General features: G+C 38.9%; 1 protein-coding gene across 1 annotated transcript in view; it reads left to right on the forward strand.

Annotated features, from left to right (window-relative positions):
* Positions 1-20,160, forward strand: part of LOC126335407 (lysosome-associated membrane glycoprotein 1-like) — a 35,023-nt gene extending 14,863 nt beyond the window's left edge. Inside the window, exons 2-5 of the mRNA XM_049998675.1 lie at positions 9,473-9,885; positions 11,962-12,190; positions 18,856-19,047; positions 19,164-20,160. Coding sequence (XP_049854632.1) covers positions 9,473-9,885; positions 11,962-12,190; positions 18,856-19,047; positions 19,164-19,300 — 971 coding nt within the window. The 3' untranslated portion in view covers positions 19,301-20,160. The remainder of the gene's footprint in view (positions 1-9,472; positions 9,886-11,961; positions 12,191-18,855; positions 19,048-19,163) is intronic.
* Positions 20,161-20,743: the final 583 nt, after the last annotated feature.

A 20,743-nucleotide genomic window follows, 5' to 3' on the forward strand; every position in this document is an offset into this window, starting at 1 on the left:
AGCAGCTGGCTCGTCACAGTACGCCAGTCACTCCTTGTGATGAGCTGTGGTATTGTGTTGAAGCTGCATGGACAGCTGTACCTGTGCACGCCGTCCAAGCTCTGTTTGGCTGAATGCCCAGGTGTATGAAGGCCGTTATTATGACCAGAGATGGTTGCTCTGGGTACTGATTTCTCAGGATCTATGCACTCAAATTGTGTGAAAATGTAATCGCATATCAATTCTAGTATATTATATTTGTCCAATGAATACCTGTTTATTATCTGCATTTCTTCTCACACATCATCATGTGTTCTGCCTAAAGGCAGGTATTCACATGGTAGTTCTCCAGGCTGTCCGGTCTTCTGCCATCCTCTTCTGGTCTGCATAATTTCCTCTTCCCTTTGTCATATATCACCTTGTATCTCCTTCCTCTCTTCTCCCACAAACCAATCCTTCCAAAGCATCTACTAGCAAGCACTCCCTTCTCAATGAATGTGCCAACCCTTCTCTTACAGCCTTCAGCAGACCTATTGTCTCACCAACCATTTCCAATACTCATTCATTTCTCACTCTTTCCATCCAGCTTATTCTCTCCATTCTCCTCCACATCCACATCTCAGATGCTTCTAACCTTTTTTCATCCTCTCGTCTCAGCGTCTATTTTTCTGCCCCATATAGTGCCACACTCCAGACAAAAAATTTGCCAAGACTTTTCCTTAGTCCTTTATCTAATTTGCCAAATAAGTCTCTTCTTTCTGTTGAATGTCTCCTTCGCTATGGCAGTAAGTCTTCAGTTATTGTGCTTCTGAGATATTTAAGTTCCTTTAATTGGCTAATGGTAGATCGTCCTATTTTAATATTGGACAGTTTGCGTCTTGTACTGATGACCATACTCTTTGTTTTTGCTGTGTTTATTTGCGTCCCATATTCCACACAAGCTTCATTCAGATCTTTGAGCATGTTATTCACTGTCCGCTCACTTTCTGCCACTAATACCATGTCATCAGCAACTTTATACATTGTGTTCTCTTTCCGCCAATACATACTCCTCTTTACCCATCTAAACTTTTCACTGGGTGCACCCGACTGCAAATTGTTGCTCATGTCGGCACCAATTACTCTTGCCATCTGGGTTCGGAGGTCATCCTCAGTTCGTACAGGCGGTTGTCGGAGTTGGTGAAGGTGGAAAGCCTCGCTCGCGGGGTGGAATCAGAGCTAACTATTTGTAGTATCGTTCAGAGAACCGATCGTGGTCCTCTGGTTTGGAGCCGAGTGGAAGGCTTAAACCAGAGGCTCAGACGATTCTGCGGAGAGCTGGGGTGCAAATTTCTCGACCTCCGCTATCGGGTGGAGAAATGTAGGGTCCCCCTGAATAGGTCAGGCGTGCACTACACGCCGGAAGCGGCTACGAGGGTAGCGGAGTACGTGTGGAGTGCACATGGGGTTTTTTTAGGTTAGAGAATTCCCTCCCTAGGCCCGACAAGACGCCTCCTGAGACGCGGCAAGGCAGGAGTAGGCAAAATGCAACAAGGAATAACAATATTAATGTGCTAATAGTAAACTGCAGGAGCGTCTATAGAAAGGTCCCAGAACTGCTCTCATTAATAAATGGTCACAACGCCCATATAGTACTAGGAACAGAAAGTTGGCTGAAACCAGACGTAAACAGTAATGAAATCCTAAACTCTGATTGGAATGTATACCGCAGAGATAGGCTGGACAGTGAAGGGGGAGGCGTGTTTATAGCGATAAGAAGTGCAATAGTATCGAAGGAAATTGATGGAGATTCGAATTGTGAAATGATTTGGGTGAAGGTCACGGTTAAAGCAGGCTCAGACATGGTAATTGGATGTCTCTATAGGCCCCCGAGCTCAGCAGCTGTTGTGGCTCAGCACCTGAAGAATAATTTGGAAAATATTTCGAGTAGATTTCCCCACCATGTTATAGTTCTGGGTGGAGATTTTAATTTGCCGGATATGGACTGGGAGACTTAAATGTTCATAACGGGTGGCAGGGACAAAGAATCCAGTGAAATATTTTTAAGTGCTTTATCTGAAAACTACCTTGAGCAGTTAAACAGAAAACCGACTCGTGGCGATAATATATTAGACCTTCTGGTGACAAACAGACCCGAACTATTTGAATCAGTTAATGCAGAACAGGGAATCAGCAACCATAAAGCGGTTACTGCGTCGATGATTTCAGCCGTAAATAGAAATATTAAAAAAGGTAGGAAGATTTTTCTGTTTAGCAAAAGTGACAAAAAGCAGATTACAGAGTACCTGACGGCTCAACACAAAAGTTTTGTCTCAAGTGCAGATAGTGTTGAGGATCAGTGGACAAAGTTCAAAACCATGGTACAATATGCGTTAGATGAGTATGTGCCAAGCAAGATCGTAAGAGATGGAAAAGAGCCACCGTGGTACAACAACCGAGTTAGAAAACTGCTGCGGAAGCAAAGGGAACTTCACAGCAAACATAAACATAGCCAAAGCCTTGCAGACAAACAAAAATTACGCGAAGCGAAATGTAGTGTGAGGAGGGCTATGCGAGAGGCTTTCAATGAATTCGAAAGTAAAGTTCTATGTACTGACTTGGCAGAAAATCCTAAGAAATTTTGGTCCTATGTCAAAGCGGTAGGTGGATCAAAACAAAATGTCCAGACACTCTGTGACCAAAATGGTACTGAAACAGAGGATGACAGACTAAAGGCCGAATTACTAAATGTCTTCTTCCAAAGCTGTTGCTCAGAGGAAGACTGCACTGTGCTTCTTTCTAGATTGTCGCACAGTTGACAAAATGGTAGATATCGAAGTAGACGACAGAGGGATAGAGAAACAATTAAAATGGCTCAAAAGAGGAAAGGCCGCTGGTCCTGATGGGATACCAGTTTGATTTTACACTGAGTACGCGAAGGAACTTGCCCCCTTCTTGCAGCGGTGTACCGTAGGTCTCTAGAAGAGCGAAGCGTTCCAAAGGATTGGAAAAGGGCACAGGTCATCCCCGTTCTCAAGAAGGGACGTCGAACAGATGTGCAGAACTATAGACCTATATCTCTAACGTCGATCAGTTGTAGAATTTTGGAACACGTATTATGTTCGAGTATAATGTCTTTTCTGGAGACTAGAAATCTACTCTGTAGGAATCAGCATGGGTTTCGAAAAAGACGATCATGTGAAACCCAGCTCGCGCTATTCGTCCACGAGACTCAGAGGGCCTTAGACACGGGTTCACAGGTAGATGCCGTGTTTCTTGACTTCCGCAAGGCGTTTGACACAGTTCCCCACAGTCGTTTAATGAACAAAGTAAGAGCATACGGACTATCAGATCAATTGTGTGATTGGATTGAGGAGTTCCTAGATAACAGAACGCAGCAAGTCATTCTCAATGGAGAGAAGTCTTCCGAAGTAAGAGTGATTTCAGGTGTGCCGCAGGGGAGTGTCATAGGACCGTTGCTATTCACAATATACATAAATGACCTGGTGGATGACATCGGAAGTTCACTGAGGCTTTTTGCAGATGATGCTGTGGTGTATCGAGAGGTTGCAACAATGGAAAATTGTACTGAAATGCAGGAGGATCTGCAGCGAATTGACGCATGGTGCACGGAATGGCAATTGAATCTCAATGTAGCGAAGTGTAATGTGATGCGAATACATAGAAAGATAGGTCCCTTATCATTTAGCTACAAAATAGCAGGTCAGCAACTGGAAGCAGTTAATTCCATAAATTATCTGGGAGTTCGCATTAGGAGTGATTTAAAATGGAATGATCATATGAAGTTGATCGTCGGTAAAGCAGATGCCAGACTGAGATTCATTGGAAGAATCCTAAGGAAATGCAATCCGACAACAAAGTAGGTTACAGTACGCTTGTTCGCCCAATGCTTGAATACTGCTCAGCAGTGTGGGATCCGCACCAGGTAGGGTTGATAGAAGAGATAGAGAAGATCCAACGGAGAGCAGCGCGCTTCGTTACAGGATCATTTAGTAATTGCGAAAGCGTTACGGAGATGATACATAAACTCCAGTGGAAGACACTGCAGGAGAGACGCTCAGTAGCTCGGTACGGGCTTTTGTTAAAGTTTCGAGAACATACCTTCACCGAAGAGTCAAGCAGTATATTGCTCCCTCCTACGTATATCTCGCGAAGAGACCATGAGGATAAAATCAGAGAGATTAGAGCCCACACAGAAGCATACCGACAATCCTTCTTTCCACGTACAATACGAGACTGGAATAGAAGGGAGAACCGATAGAGGTACTCAGGGTACCCTCCGCCACACACCGTCAGGTGGCTTGCGGAGTACGGATGTAGATGTAGATGTAGAAGGTATATGTTAAACAGTGGGGAAAGGCAACCACCTTGTCTAACACCTCGACCAATGCTACTTACTGCTGACATTTTGTTTCCAATCCTTATCCTTACTTTCTGGTGTAAATATAGATTCTGTATCAGTCGTCTCTCTTTCCAATCTACTCCTTTCCTCTTCAAGATATCCATCAGCTTGTTTCACTGAAGTCTGTCAAAAGCCTTTTCTAAATCTATAAAAACAGCAAAGATTCCTCTACCCTTTTCCATATATCTTTCCCCTATAGTTCTTAGCAGGCCAATAGCATCTCTTGTTCCTTTTCCTCTTCTAAATCCGAACTGCTCCTTTGCAATTCCTCTATCCAGCTTGCCATATAACCTTCTATTCTACACGCTCAGCACAACTTCAGCTGCATGAGGAATTAGACTGATGGTCCGGTGCTCGTCACATTTTTTAGTATTTCTCTTTTTCTTTATGGGTATCATAACCGTTGCAGTGAAGTCCTCAGGCCATTCCCCTCTATCATATATCTCGTTACAGAGGTAGACTTTTTCTTGCCTTGTTTCCCAGATTCTTAAACAGTTCTGTTGGCAAATCATCAATTCCACGTGCCTTCCTATTCTTCATCTCCTTCAGCACCTTTTCTACTTCTGCTTCCAAGAAGGTAAATCCCTTTCCATCTTCTGGCACATTCAATATATTCTTGCCATCTGTTCAAAACCTCCTGTGGTTCTTCTGCTAGAGTACCATCTGCTCTTTCTATTTCCATGTTATTCCTCTTTCTTTTACATTCAAAAACTCTCACTAGCCAGTCTATACATCATTTCATTCTCTCTCTCTCTCTCTCTCTCTCTCTCTCTCTCTCTCTCTCTCTCTCTCTCTCTCTCTCTCCATTTTCTCTATTTCGTCACATTTGTTTCATCCATTTTTCTCTTGCTTCTTCAGTTTCTCTTCTTAATTCATTATTCAGTTTCCTGTACCTCTTTTTGCCTTCTTCAGTTTCTACACTTTTCCACTTTCTGTGCTCTTCGCTCTTTTTCAACATGTTTTCTGTTATTCATTCTTTCCTGGTCCTTGGGATACTCTAATTCCTAGTACTTCTTCGGCAGAGTCCATGAGTCCTTCCCTCGTTTTTATCCACTTGTCGTTAACGCTTTCATCAACACTACCTCTTTGCGTTTTTCCATAAATCTTTTCTCCATGTCTGATGCCTTTCCTACCTCTGAGTCTTTCTATGTTTAGTCTTTCCTTTGCTTTACCTCTCCAGACATTTTTCAACATCACTTGTATTTCTCCCATCATTAGGTTGTGGTCTGAATTTATATCTGCTTCTGGATAAGCTTCAGCATTCTTCAAACAGTTCCTAAACCTTTTTTGTATCAGGACGTAGTACAGCTGAAATCTTTCCCTATTCAAATTTGATATCCATGTGTAATGTCTCCTTTTGTGGCGTTCAAATAATGATACTGCTAATGAATCTTCTTTACAGAAAGTAATTAGTCTTCGCCTCTCTTATTTCTTATTCCTATGACATGGTATGTCTCTCGGTGTGAAAGAGTCTTCTCGGTGTAGCAATTTTAATGGCCAGTAGTGTAGTTTCTATTTTTAGTTGTAAGGTTTTACTTTACTTCTAGAGCAAGGGCAGGATGGTTCTTGTTGGGACCTCTCTTTTGTTTTCTGGGTCTGATACCCATTACCACTCCTGTTGAAAAGACAACACTGTTGTCCCTATGTTTTTCCATTTTGTAGATTTGGCCTATCACTTTATGCTGTATGTGTGATATTAGCTTTCTCGCTTTATAGTTTAACCCCTCCGACAGGATCAGTCTACTTTTAGCGGACACCTCTCTTACACAAGTAACTTTCAAATCGTGGAACTGATGGCCTGATTGTTTAGTTCCATAACCCTTCTGTCAGTCAATCTGTAAGTAGATGAAATTATGGTAGGCATGGCCTTCACCTAAACACACAAAAAAGATCACAGGAAATTGGGGGGGGGGGGGGGGTTGAAAACTTTTTGTGGGGATGATACAGTTCCAGGTTGAAATGGAAACAGTTTTGATTAAGAATGAAACTAAACTTTCATGCACTTCTCAGCAATTACCAGAAATGTTTTATGGCATCAAAATATTAAAGGACTGAAGTATAATTAACTACTTATCAGCATTGATAAATTAGTCCTAGAACCTAGTTGAGATAATCTCTTACCATGTGATTTCTGGAATAGGTGTTACAGAATTTAGGGTAGCCTCTCACTTGTACTGAGAAAGTAGTAGTTACAACATTCGTCAGAAACTCTCATAAATTTAAGATCTTTGACACACACAATTTTGCTTGCATAAAATTTCATAATACCTGATAATAGGATGCACCAAACACTTGCAGGTGATTATTTTTTTTTTTTTTTTTTTTTTAAATCTCTGCATAAACAGCGGAAACAAAGAAATAGCTTTTAATGTAGGTTCTTGACATTTCATCCAATAAGACTTTATTGCAGTCTGTAACATCATTTAACATAATTCCTACTGTAAACTTCTCAATAAGGTTATCAATGGTCATTCTCAGCAATTTGCCAATCTCTATAGATACACATAACAAAATTACAAAACCACCCATCAATCACCTCATACCATGATACACGCTTCCTTTTGTTGAATGTTAATGCTGATCAGAACTATATCTTAGTTTGAAAGTAGTCAGGAAGCCAAAAATAGTTTCAGGGAACTTAATGCATGAACTAGTCATCTACATTGCTCACGGCATGAATGAAAAATAGACATTAATAAAAGTCCTTGCCTTATTTGAAAAACTTTTTTTACGAAAAAGCTGTGATGGATTACTCAAGGAATAAAGGTATCTTGTAATACAAAAAGAAAACAGATTGTCAGAAACATCTGTGATGTTCATTATATAGCTTAAGACATACTTCAAAATATTAAAGTTTCTAATACAGACAGCAAAGCAAATGCATTGTTAGCGAGAGTCATGTCAGATAAACTACAGGTAGCAAAATAGTGCCAGATCAGTGAAGGATTAGTGGAGATAACTGAACACGTAACTTTCAAACATCGAGCACAGTGCAATTTAACTTTTGTATCTTTACTCAAAGGACAAACTGTGTGGCACCTGGGCTTAAGTATTCTTTGTTCAGAAGGTGGTGCATTGTTGCTGTCTTCAATTTTCGCCATTTTAGCGGCTTTCGTCTAACTTGTTTAGGCAGGGAGTGAGTGGCTGCTCTCTTCCACACTATGGGATTTACTAATGACCTTCCGGCATCACATAAAACATTCTTCAGGAATCCTCTCATTGTTATTATTTGTGTATATGATGAAGACGTTAATGCAAGCAATGTCAGTCATTTGGAAAAATAGGGCAAATGGCCAGCGTGAACAAAACTAGTTGTCCAGTGTCACATTGCGTCCTGTACCTTAGATAGGCTGTACAAGTCTATTTACTATCTCCTTAGGCGAGTTTGATAGTGCAAAGGGACCTTCTGGCTGTTTCCCAACATAGGTTTCCATCCCCGAAGTATACTGTGTTCTTGCGTCACATAGGGTGAAAATTTTCAAACTATATTTTGCAGACTTGCTGGATCTACTGTTGGAAACTACATTTGTCTCTAAATGCAACCAGTTGTTTATCCACTGTCATATATTCAGACACAGTATAATTACTGACTCAGTTTGATATGAAAGATTCAAACACTTCTCTGAACACAGCTGGGCGATAAAGTTCTCTATGCTGTGGTCGGTCTAGAATATCATTGCAAAAAGAATCAAGTGCCGTAATTTCATTTTTGCATGAAACATTGCAATTCCAAAACCGTTTGTGTCCCATAAGTCTTCCAAATTTTGATGTCGTGCTGTGTAATGCCCAGCCAACATCAGCAGACCCAGAAGAGATTAAATTTCTTCCTCATATGTTGGTTTGGCATCATGGTCTGTGAAATTTGATGCAGTGTGTTGTATGTAAAAATTTGTGCACAGTGTAATTGTTCTAATTATGTCATTAGTAAATGTTGAAAAACTGCCCACAGCAGATTTTGCGATAACTCACACCGGGGAGATGAATAACAGGGTCTAAACTTCTAGTTCTTACACTATAACTTTTCATCTATTTTGTAACCTTATCCTTTCCAATTAAAAAAACTGGTGTCACTGCCAGACACCATACTTGCTAAGTGGTAGCTTTTAAATCGGCCGTGGTCCGGTAGTATACGTCGGATCCGTGTGTCGCCACTATCAGTGATTTCAGACCGAGCGCCGCCACACGGCAGGTCTAGAGACTTCCTAGCACTCACCCCAGTTGTACAGCAGACTTTGCTAGCGATGGTACACTGCCTACTTACGTTCTCATTTGCCGAGAAGATAGTTTAGCATAGCCTTCAGCTAAACACGTAGGAGTGTGTGGTGGAACATTATAAACTGAAATTCAATGCAAAGAAGTGTGAAGTGATTGTGGTGTGGAATAGGAGGAGAGTAACAATGGATATAAATATTAGAGGGCAAGTATAAAGTTAAGTTTGAAATACCTGAGGAGAACAGTGGAACATAGAGGAAGGAATCACAAGGATATTGATACAAAGGGAAGGCAAGCCCTAGGTTTCCCGCAGTGTGTAGGGAAACTTGGTCTGTAGTAAGAATCTGTACCAAAAACGTATTATGGTCAATTACTCACATGTGCACCAGAAATGTGATTAATGGAGAAAAGATGGGTGAGCAGGATACAGGCTTGAGAGATGAAACTTCAAAAAAGCAGAATAGTGCTTTCTGGAATGGAAACATTGAGAGAGATAAAGAAAAGTTCATGCAAGAGTAAAGATGTTATGGACATTTTAAAACAGTTTTGGCAGGATACTGTGGCTGGCCCACGAAATGACAGGAGGCGGCAAAATACTAGAGGAAGACGGAAACAGTGAGCATTGAACTGAAGGAACATGTAATGAAGAGAGAAGATTGGGACAAAGTGGAAAGAAAAATGTTGGGAGGACAGGAAAAGGTGGAGGAGACCTATGTCCTAGACAGACCCAGCCATAGTCTGGAAGCTTGATCATCAAAACTTGTTTGAAATAGTTGTTTGTAACTGAAATATCTGTATGTTGCACATTTTGTTTTGTCAAACAGTAATGACAGTAGTTTCAAAGAATTGACACTAATGTTACATTTTTATTTTTTACAGATGTTGCTGCACCACCACCACAGCCTCCCCCAAGCACACCATCCCCAAGCCCAAATACCACTACTCCAAACCCCAACACAACTACTAGTACTACCACTACCACTACACTGGCCCCAAATACGACAACTACTACCACTGTAGCTCCAAACACAACCACGACCAGTACAACTACTGTAGCTCCAAAAACAACCACGACCAGTACAACTACTGTAGCTCCAAACACAACTACTGTTGGCCCTGTCACGACACCAAGCCCAAATACAACTACTCCTGCACCTGCCCCTTCACCAACGCCAATGCCACAACCTGCTGCAGGTTCATGGTCAGTAAGAAATGCCACATCAAATGTAACTTGTGTTATTGTCAATATGGCAATAAGGATTAATGTTACATACAGTAAAGCAGACAATAAGGTAAGATATTTTAGTTTCTCATGCAAACACATATAACTTAGTTTTATGTAGATTTAACAGAGCTCAGTGGCTTCCAAATAAAATGTAATTGGTTTTATGGCTAATATTAAAGCACCTTCTCATACGTTTGGTGTCTGTTCTTCTGAGTGTGTCAGAACACACTTTTTGGGTGGTTAAGCAGCTGTATATACAGAATGAGAGACTTTCAGATCTCAGCTGTTCATGGGCACTGAATTAAATTTGTGCTGGACTGGGACTCGAATTCACATCCGTGCCTCTCAAGAACAGTCACCAGTAAAGTTCAAATCAAGCTACCAGTATCTAGTGAGGCAGTTTGAAATTTACCTTGCAGGATATGACATACTTAGTTCTCCACAGCAGTAATGATTTATCTTCACTAAGCCATATGTGGTAACCTTAAGTGTTGTATATTTCTCTAGGGGCAATTTACCATTCTGCAATTTTAAACTTCTACATTTTTCCAACCAAGTAATGAACTTAACTACGAAATTGTACCACATGTTCCTTACTTTGTTAGTCAGAAGTTTCTGAATTTTTTACTGTGGGTTCACATGCAGGCTAATTACAGGTAGTAATAAATTCATGCTAAGCAATAAAATATGTCAAGGCTTTGCAAAAAAGACTGTTTTGTTTCTTACAATTTTCAGGAAACTGTAGAGCACTTACATTTGGTAAACACTTGACAGAGCATAATGTCATTCATTTAAAGAATAAAAGCAGTTTACTTATCTGGAGGTTAGTGACAGGGAGCGAGCTATATATTTTAAGCATTATTACAAAAATGTTGTGTAATTGTGGTCATTAAGAAGTAAATTTTTGGTTCTTAGTACTTTGAAGACACTGTACAGCACTTGCATTTGATTTTACACAAAACACATTTCATCAGTGAGTAAAACATTTTGTGTTGGGGACTTCAGTAGGAGGTAGCAATAAAATACAGATAAAAGATATTAAATTTTAAAAAAGTTTATTTCAAATTGAGGCATAGTTTTAGAAGTTTCCTCTTCTTAGAACTTTAGAGAGACTGTACAAAAGTTTCATCATTTTTCTTTTTACAAAATTATTTAGTACTGTATTTACAGTGGTCCATATAATTTTCTTCACATTTCTGATACAGTGTGCTGAGGACAAGAACTTTCACGCAATAGATCAGCAGCCATAATTATTTTCCAAATTAGTTCAGCTGCTACTGCTCTTTGATTCAGCAGCTTCAGGAATGATGCTGCCAACAACTTTTGTAGAGTCAAGTAACTGTACATAACTACTGTCACAGGAAATTCATGTGGGAATTTCAAACTTCCTCTGCCCAATTGTCTAAATTAAACTTTCTCAGTTGTCATTGACTTATTCAGTGTCAAATCTGTGCAGTAACTGCACTGAAGTTTCCTAATCAATGAGTGGCAACAGAAACCAGCAATGTAAGTTAAAACTGGGAGTTCAGATTCAACATTTTTGAAATCTTCACAGATATTGACATTAAAGGTATATTCACTATCATTCACACTGCTCTCAGTACTTTCATCACAACTATGCATCTCTAAAATTCTCAGCTTCTCTTGTGGATGAACATAGTTCTAAAATATCTACATATGGTTTGATGTGGATCTCATCTAGCATAAAGGTAACACAGTTCATGTGGTTCCAAACATGAAACGTCATCTTTCAAATGACTTAAAAATTTGGACTACTTGGGTTCACATTTATATTACAACTAAGCTTCCTTAATGTTTGGATGTGGTAGAATGAAAAACCAGAAGATTGCAAACTAATAAACAGTGCCAACTTCGTAATCCTAAGAGTTGAATAGGTTACATTTGTGGTAACCTAACTATATAATGAACATTTCTGTTTCCAACTTACTATAACTTACAAATTTAGTATGCAGTGCGTAGCTGAAGTGTTCCTTTAACATCTGTCAGAAGTGATTTTACAAATACTTTAAGACAAGATTCACACAAAATGAATATTCAGTGTCAATGTTTTTTGTTTTTGTTTTATTTTGTTCTTATTTGTACTGCCATGACAAATATTTTTACAACACACATTCTGTTTCAGACTGGTTTTGCAGTGCTGAATATCCCAAGAAATGCATCTGTCAGTGGAACTTGTGGCAATGAGACACAAACATTGCGGCTTGAATGGTTGCATCAGAAAGATAATAAAAGTTACAGTAACATGCTGGAAATGGTCTTTGAGAAAAATGAAACAGAAAAGAAATTTGTGGTTCACAATATTAATTTAACACTTTCAGTTAATCCAGATGACTTCCCTAACGCAACTCAAAGTAAGTGAAAAGTACAGCAATTTGATATCAGTTTTCATTACGTACCATGCAGTATGTTCAGTGAATGTGTAGACTGCTGTTTGCAGACTTCAGATGTATTGGAAGTGTGGTGGGTGTGTAAAAGTTCATAGTTTGTGATGTCAAATTTACAACTGAATTTTTTTCTCGGGAGTCTACAGTATAGGCTGTTCAAACACTACCCTAAGGGAATAGAAAGTTCCTGGCACTTCTCTGAAAGGCTACTACTTGTCAGTGTATCGTATTGACTTCATTTGTTGCTGCTATGCTTCCATGATATTTCCAGCTCCAGACTTTTCTCTGTTCTCCCCTCCCCCATCAGCATGAGTTTTGGCTTGTCCCTTCACTTGTCCTGGTCACAATCTTTCTTCGTCATGTTAAATTTAATAGGCCATTAACTTGTGACCATCTCCTACTGTTTCTGCCTTGCTATGAATTGGTCACCCACGTCAGTTGCAAAAAAAAAGTAAAGATGACATTGAAAAGAATGTGCAATCTTAGGTATGTTTCATGCAATCTGTTACCTCATCTCCTATTTAGCATAGCTTTTACTGTAGAGGTAAACATTGTTCCCTGTCAATTGCATGTTTTAAGCCAAGTTGCTTAACTTGATCCCTAGTAATCCTTAGAATTTTTTGGAATGCTTTTTGCCCAGGACAGAATGGTGTCATCTGTCTGTAGGTCTTAAATTCTTCCCTGTTACCTTTATTGAGGACAGGTACAATTATGCCTCCCTTGCAATTTTCTCTGATTGTCTTCTGCTTCCAGGCTACCCTCATATGCCTGTCCTTTCATACTGCCCAGTGCTGATAACTGTGTCTGCCTGAATAAAATCCTTTTCAGTTTTTGCCCACGGCTACCTAATTTTGATCCAAAATGTGTCTGAATTGCTACCATCAAATGTACTTTCTTTTACATTTCCATTTATATCCTGAACAGTGGTGTTTTTATTTAATATTTTTCTTTTACTTTTATCTTCTTAGATTTGGTCTTGTCAGAATTCAACCATTTTATCTAGTATAAATCTGTGAAACCATACTGTACTGGGTAGGCTGTTCCCACTGTGCTCCATAGGGCACAGCTGCCTACAGAAAAGTGCAGGTAATATACACTACCAACCACATGGCCCTATTGCACCATGTTCATGTCTTGGTTTGACATGCCTCTGACCTATTTGACTACCCCTAATTGTGGGCACTCAGGTAGCTGAGGTCTGACTACATGCGAGCTGTTGGCCAACCTATGCCTGAAGGCACCTGGCTGCATCTGTACAGGCACTTCAGTTATAACAACCTGCCCTAAGTGCTCCTGGGTCATTCCATGTCAAATGGCCTAAGGGTCCCCACTCGACCCTCTCCAGTTTTGATAAAATTTTTAGAGGATGTACATATAGACCTTATATGAAGTGTCTTGAAAGAAGGATATAAGATAAACATCAACAAAAGCAAAACAAGGATAATGGAATGTAGTCAAATTAAGTCGGGTGATGCTGAGGGAATTAGATTAGGAATGACACACTTAAAGTAGCAAAGGAGTTTTGCTATTTGGGGAACAAAATAACTGATGGTCGAAGTAGAGAAGATATAAAATTCAGACTGGCAATGGCAAGGAAAGTGTTTCTGAAGAGAATTTTAACATCGAATATAGATTTAAGTGTCAGGAAGTCGTCCCTGAAAGTATTTGTATGGAGTACAGCCATGTATGGAAGTGAAACATAGACGGGAAATAGTTTGGACAGGAAGAGAATAGAAGCCTTCAAAATGTGGTGCTACAGAAGAATGCTGAAGATTAGATAGTTAAATCACATAACTAATGAGGAGGTATTGAACAGAATTGGGGAGAAGAGGAGTTTGTGGCACAACTCGACTAGAAGAAGGGATCAATTGGTAGGACATGTCCTGAGGCATCAAGGGATCGCCAATTTAGTACTAGAGGGCAGTGTGGAGGGTTAAAATTGTAGAGGGAGACCAAGAGATGAATACTCAGCAGATTCAGGATGATGTAGGCTGCTGTAGGTACTGGGAGATAAAGAAGCTTGCACAGGATAGAGTAGCATGGGGAGCTGCATCAAACTAGTCTCAGGACTGAAGAAGAAGAAGAGACTTTACATGAAGCATTGCCAAATTACAGCTTCATGAGTAGTGTGGTGGGGCCACTAGCCACCTTTTTGTAAAGGCTTGTTTTTTGACATTGCAACTGAAATGAATACATGATCAATTTTGTTTTACAATTATTCAGGGTCTGAGACCTGTTGTGCTGAAACTTTTTGGGTGCAATAGCTTAGCTGTAAAACAAAAGGTCAAACTATGGTAAATTCATCATAGTGTGCTATCATCAAAGTGGCACATAAATCTTGTCGTACCAAAATTTGACTATACTTTATTGCCTTGTATCTGCTGAAAGAATGACTTCCTGAAGCTGATGCTTGACATTATCAGCAACCTGTCAGCATGTAATAAAGCTGTGTGTGTGGCATCCAGATTGCTCAAATAATAACTGGGTTATCTGAGCACACCTTGTCTGATCCAAAAGTTTTTATTTTGGAGGCAGACCAGTTTAGTGTCAACAATGGAGTTTTGTAATATGTTTTAACAGCCTGAAGAGTGTGTGTGTGTGTGTGTGTGTGTGTGTGTGTGTGTGTGTGTGTGTGTGTGTTATTACTGGATAGACATCCTTTTTTTAGTAAGTAAAAATTATCTCGAAGTATGGGGTGACTCTTTAGAAATGTTTATCAGGTTATTTAATTTTTTCTGTTGTATTCTCAAGGAAGTTCCATTGTCTATGGTATTTTCAATATTTTTCAGTAGGAAATATACACCACTTCTACTTTATCTAATATTGAAACAAATGGCAATTGGAAGCATACATTTAATTGGATTGCAGTGGATATCAACGAAGTTTCAATACCATGTGTCATTGGCCTTGCAGATAATTCTGCATGTCATCTGAAAACCTACACACATCGAGAAAACTTCGTTCCAATCAAAGAATTTTCAATAGAGCAACAGGAATTCATAAACCAAAGAAGGAAGATATGTCTTACTGAAAATACACAAATATGCTTTCATCACAAAGCAATACTTGCGGACAAATATTACTTTCTACAGATATCTTGTTGTAATCCGTTCGGTGCAAAGAACAATTGTGTTAAAAAGGGTTTACAGATTGTCATTGTGGAAACAGCAAAAGAAGTGCAAGTTATGACTAAGAGCAGTGTGAAACCTGTCAGAAGATCTGTCCAGCTTGCAGAAAACAATTTTTAGCAAAGAAAGCAGTAAAATCGCAGTCAACTTCAAACCAGTCAAAAGATGAAGCATATCCAGAAGTATAAATCAATTAATGTCTAACTGTTTTTGGGGTCTCCCCTCTAAAATTTCAGAGTATAAAAAAAAGATGGGGAAAGGTTAGCAAAAGGAAAAATAAGAGAAACTCAAGAGGAAATTGCAAATACCATTGTAGCTGCTGCTGGGAGGATTTGCTCAAAAAGATCTTAAAACACCTAGTACAAGCAAGACATGTCCTGATTGTGAAGATTATAAGCAGCTGATTAAAGAATTGAAAGAGAAGTTGCAGTTGTCAAGGCAGTCCGAAAAATTGCAAATACTTAAATTAGTACCATAAAGCTGGACTATAAAAGAGACAAAGCGAGAATCTGGCGTTTCAGAGAGGATGGTAAAAGCAGCTAGGAAATTACAGGCAGAAAATGGTGTATTAGCCCTGCCAAAGAGCAAGTGTGGCAAGATGATTTCAGATGCCATAAGAGTGATAACATTTTTTCAGAATGAAGAATTTAATTGAATTTGTCCAGGTAAAAAAGACAGTATCAGTTAGAATAGAAGGGAAGAAAGTTTTGATGCAAAAATCTTCTTATGAATAATTTGAAATAAATTTTTGCTGCATATCGACTTCAGCATGGGTCTGAAATAGGATTTTCCAAATTTTGCGCATTGAGGGCAAAATGGTGCATCACTGTGGGGTGCTACAGGAGCCATCTGTGTTTGCACTTTACACCAAAATGTGAAACTGATGCTTGCAAGCCCTCCAATGAAAGAACATTGTAAAAGTCTGTTTGCTAAAACAATGTCTGATTTGGAATCCAAAGACTGCATGCTTCATTGCTGTGAAGTCTGGCTGGGAAAAGAACTACTGGAACAGATTGTAGAAAGTAGTTTTGAAGACAGTGATCCAGATGATACCATTGAGTTCAAACAGTAAGTGCACACTGATATGCATTAGAAACCAAGCAGATGACAACAGATGATTTAATGAAGTTCTGATTTCAAAAATTGACAAACTTTCCACTCATTATGTTGCAAAGCACCAGAGCAAGACCTAAAATGCATAAAACAAAGCTGTAAGCAAACTGAACTGATCATATTAATAGACTTTGCTGAAAATTATTCCTTCATTGTCCAGGATGCAGCTGAAGGGCTTCACTGGAATAACAGCCAAGCAACTTTACACCCATTTGTTGTGTACTTCAGAAATAACTTGGACATCAGCAGCATCAGCTACTGTATAATAAGTGACAGCCTGGAACATGATGCAATTGCTGTGCATGCTTTTATAGTGAAATTAATAGGTCTAAAGTGTCTCCTTGGAAAAATTACATACATTTACTACTTCAATGATGGGTTGGCAGTGCAGTACAAAAACTTCAAAAATTTTCTGAATCTCTGCCACCATCAAAATGGTCAGTTGAGAGTGGAACATTTTTGCTACAAGCCATGGAAAATCTCCATTTGATAGAATTGGAGGAACTGTAAAGTGCCTGGCAGCAAGAGTGAGCCTTCAGAGACCAACTAAAGACCAGATTTTGACACCAGCTGATCTGTTTAAATATTGTGCAAAGAATATCAGAGGAATCCATTTTTGTTTCAAAAGAAGAAATCGAAACATTAAAAACTGAGCAGGAAGCAAGGTTCAAAAATGGCTGCACAATATCAGGAACAAGAGAATCACCATTTTTGTGCCATTAAATGAAAAGTAAGTTTGTATTAGAAGTGTGCCCAATTATACATTTTTTTGTGGCAAATGTTGACCAAAGTCAAGCAACAGTTTCATTCAGAAAAATTACAGCATTACAACTGGGCCAATATATTGTCTGTATATATGGTAGAAAATGGTGGATTGGTAATGTCTGAAGTTTCAGAAAAAAATGTTTTTCATGCATCCCAATGGACCTGCACATTCATTCTATTGGCCAGCTAGGCAGGATGCTTGTTAGATTCCAAACCAACATATTATTTCTGTCATTCCAGCTCCATCACAAACAAGAATGGGCTGACATTATAACTTGTTAGAATCAACTGTAATTGCTATTAGTAACAAATTTCAGCTAATGAATTAATAAGAACTGAAATATTTGACTTGGGAACCATAAAGTGTAAGACTGGTACATGTATTTATGAATGTAAGTTAATTTAGTATGAGAAGATTTATGGGCCACTTTGATAGCACACTCATGAATTTACCATAGTTTGACCTTTTGTTTTACAGCTAAGCTATTCTACCCAAAAAGTTGAACAGGATCACAGTTTCGGCAAGACAGGTCTCTCAGATCCTGAACAATAGTAAAACAAAAAGGCCCATATAAAAAATAAGCCTTTACGAAAAGGTGGCTAGTGACTTCACCATATTACTTATGAAGCTGTAATTTGGCAGTGCTTCATTTAAGGTCTATATGTAGATCCTGTAAAAATTTCATCAAAATTGGAGATGGTCGAGTGGGAGCTTGTCTAAATTTGTGACTTGACATGGGATGACACTCGTGTCCTGTCCTGTTCTTAAACCAATGTGTTCACTCCAACTTTTAATATTGTCAGTTTATCCACAGAATTATACAGCAGCTTATGCAAATATTGGTGTAAACAGCTCCTATTCCTTCTCCAATGTTTTGTTGCCTGCAGGTCATTAAATTCATTAATATTTTTCATATTCCCACTTCTCCTCCCCACCCTTCCTTCAATTTTTCTCAACAAAGTACAGGAACATGTGAAGAAAGCAGTTTCAGCTATGCCAGCATGTTAGCAGCTGTGTTATCTATTTAAAAAAAATGTTAAATATTGATCATGAGATATTGTTAAACCATTTAGATAATCCATTGGTCACAGGCCCTGCAGATCACATGCTGCTTCCACAAACTGCCTCCATTGCTTTCAGTTTTGTGCTCTGTTCCTTCAGGTGTTCAATCTCCAGGGGGCTGTATGTACGCAGGCAGAAGTTACATGTTAAACATGTTGGTGGGGATAAAACACTGTTATTTGTACTTAGAACACACTACTATTGGGTTTGAATCAACCTAAACTTGACATAAAATCAGACACTTTTGGAATTACTTGTGACAGAATACATAAATTCTGAAATTTGAATATTTTTCTACATCTACATCCATACTCCGCAAGCCACCTGACGATGTGTGGCGGAGGGTACCCTGAGTACCTCTATCGGTTCTCCCTTTTATTCCAGTCTTGTATTGTTCGTGGAAAGGAGGATTGTCAGTATGCTTCTGTGTGGGCTCTAATCTCTCTGATTTTATGCTCATGAGGTGAACACAAACCATATTGTGTGAGAACGTAGAATATTATATTAGAAGCAGTAAGCCTTCAGTTATCTTAATTTGATTTGAATACTCTATTCTTTTATAGGTGTTACAAACTTGACCTTTTTCCACAATCACAACTTATTTGCGACAAGTTTGACGAGGTCCTATAGGTGTATGAAGTCTCAGGAAGTTGATTTGTTTAAGAAGAACAGCAATGAAACAGTGGGAGTGTTGACTGTTAGTAAAGTGCAGTTGGAAGCATTTCATGAAACCAACTCAACAGATTTTGGTGCAAGTAAGTAGGGATTTTTGGTTGTACGAATACAGCTTATTATTCTCCTTCATTTACGACTTTAATTTTATTTTGACCTGTGTTTGCTGCACAATGTTAATCTTTCCTTTCTTTTACAGTTGAAGACTGTGAGAGGTCAACTGATATAGTACCTATAACAGTCGGGTGCGCACTTGTTGGTCTGGTTGCAGTTGTTTTGATTGGATACTTAGTTGGTCGACGTAGGTCTCAAGCACGTGGATACTTGAGTATGTGAAAGTATTGGAACTGAGACAAGTAGCTGCCCACCCAAAACAAATAATAGCACATGACATAAAACCAGAACAACATAATTTCACAAGGCAGCTTGAACATCATCTCGTCATAGTTGCCAGTATATATTGTGCTATACGGTGACTTGAAAACAAAAGTTACAGTGGTTATATTTTTGATGTAGCTGAGTACTCTTCAAAGAAATTTTAAGTTCCTTTTTATTCCAGTTTCACACTTGATGTATGTTTAGTATTGTTAGAGTAATGTTATTTAAAAGTTTCCTTGAAGCCACTGTACTGTTTTTACCATGGCTTTACTTTGCAGCCTTAGAGTATGGAAATAAGATTGATAACAATTAAGATCTTAATTGTAGGTGTTATCATGAACAGAATTCCTGAAGCTGTATTTTATCTATTAATGAACTGACATTAGTATCTTCAACAAATGTCTAAATCATTCCATGCTATTTTGAGTTTGGTCCACTTAAATTCTGCTGATAAACAGTGTATTATGTGATCTTAAAAAAACATAAACCTAATGTCAAAACTATGAGCTTGGTAATGTGAAGCTTGTACCCCATGAGATGCCAGCTGCATATTTTATACTTTATTTGAAACAAATTACTCATTTCTCAGTTGATATACCAACCCTCTGAAGATATCTGTACAGAACCACTTTGAACTCTTTGTAAAATGTAACTTTCTAGTTGCGTAAGATTTAGTAGTGTGAATGTGATACGATCTGAAGTGGAAGATATGCTTATTGAGACTGAAAGTTATATATTATCTTTGTTGATTCCTTGCACTGTTATTGTATGTGACGATTTTTGTATAGTGTCTCTAAAAATAAAGACTTTCATGGGGATTTTATAGTCCTTCCATTTAATATTTTCAGAACTATTAAGCTTTCCAAATTTTGAGAAATAAAATGTGAAATTTTGTGTGCCTAGGGCCTCCTGTCAGGTAGACTGGTCACCTGCTGCAAGTTGTCTTAGGTGATGTCACTTCAGTGACTTGCTTGTTGATGAGTGTGATATTATGGGGAAGAAAACACTATATACAGTCTCAAAATGGAGAAAATCTCCAGCCCAGCTGGGGATTAAATCCAGGCCCCTCAAATAGCATTCTGCTGTGCTGACCACGCACTCTCACAAATTTAGCATTGGAGGGCAGTGTGGAGGGTAAAAATCGTAGAGGGAGACAAAGAGATGGTTACACTAAGCAGATTCAGAACGGTGTAGGTTGCAGTAGGTACTGGGAGATGGAGCTTGCATAGGATAGAGTAGTATGGAGAGCTGCATCAAATCAGTCTCAGGCCTGAAGACGACAAAAACGACCACTCAGCTGTGGAGACAGACTTAAGGACTTGAGAGATATTGTCCTACTTGTCCCAATAAACCAACAAATACTAAGTTCACGTGCCTAATGAAAGTTTGCACAGCAGTTAA

Source organism: Schistocerca gregaria, chromosome 2 (genome assembly GCF_023897955.1).
Source record: "Schistocerca gregaria isolate iqSchGreg1 chromosome 2, iqSchGreg1.2, whole genome shotgun sequence".
NCBI lineage: Eukaryota > Metazoa > Arthropoda > Insecta > Orthoptera > Acrididae > Schistocerca > Schistocerca gregaria.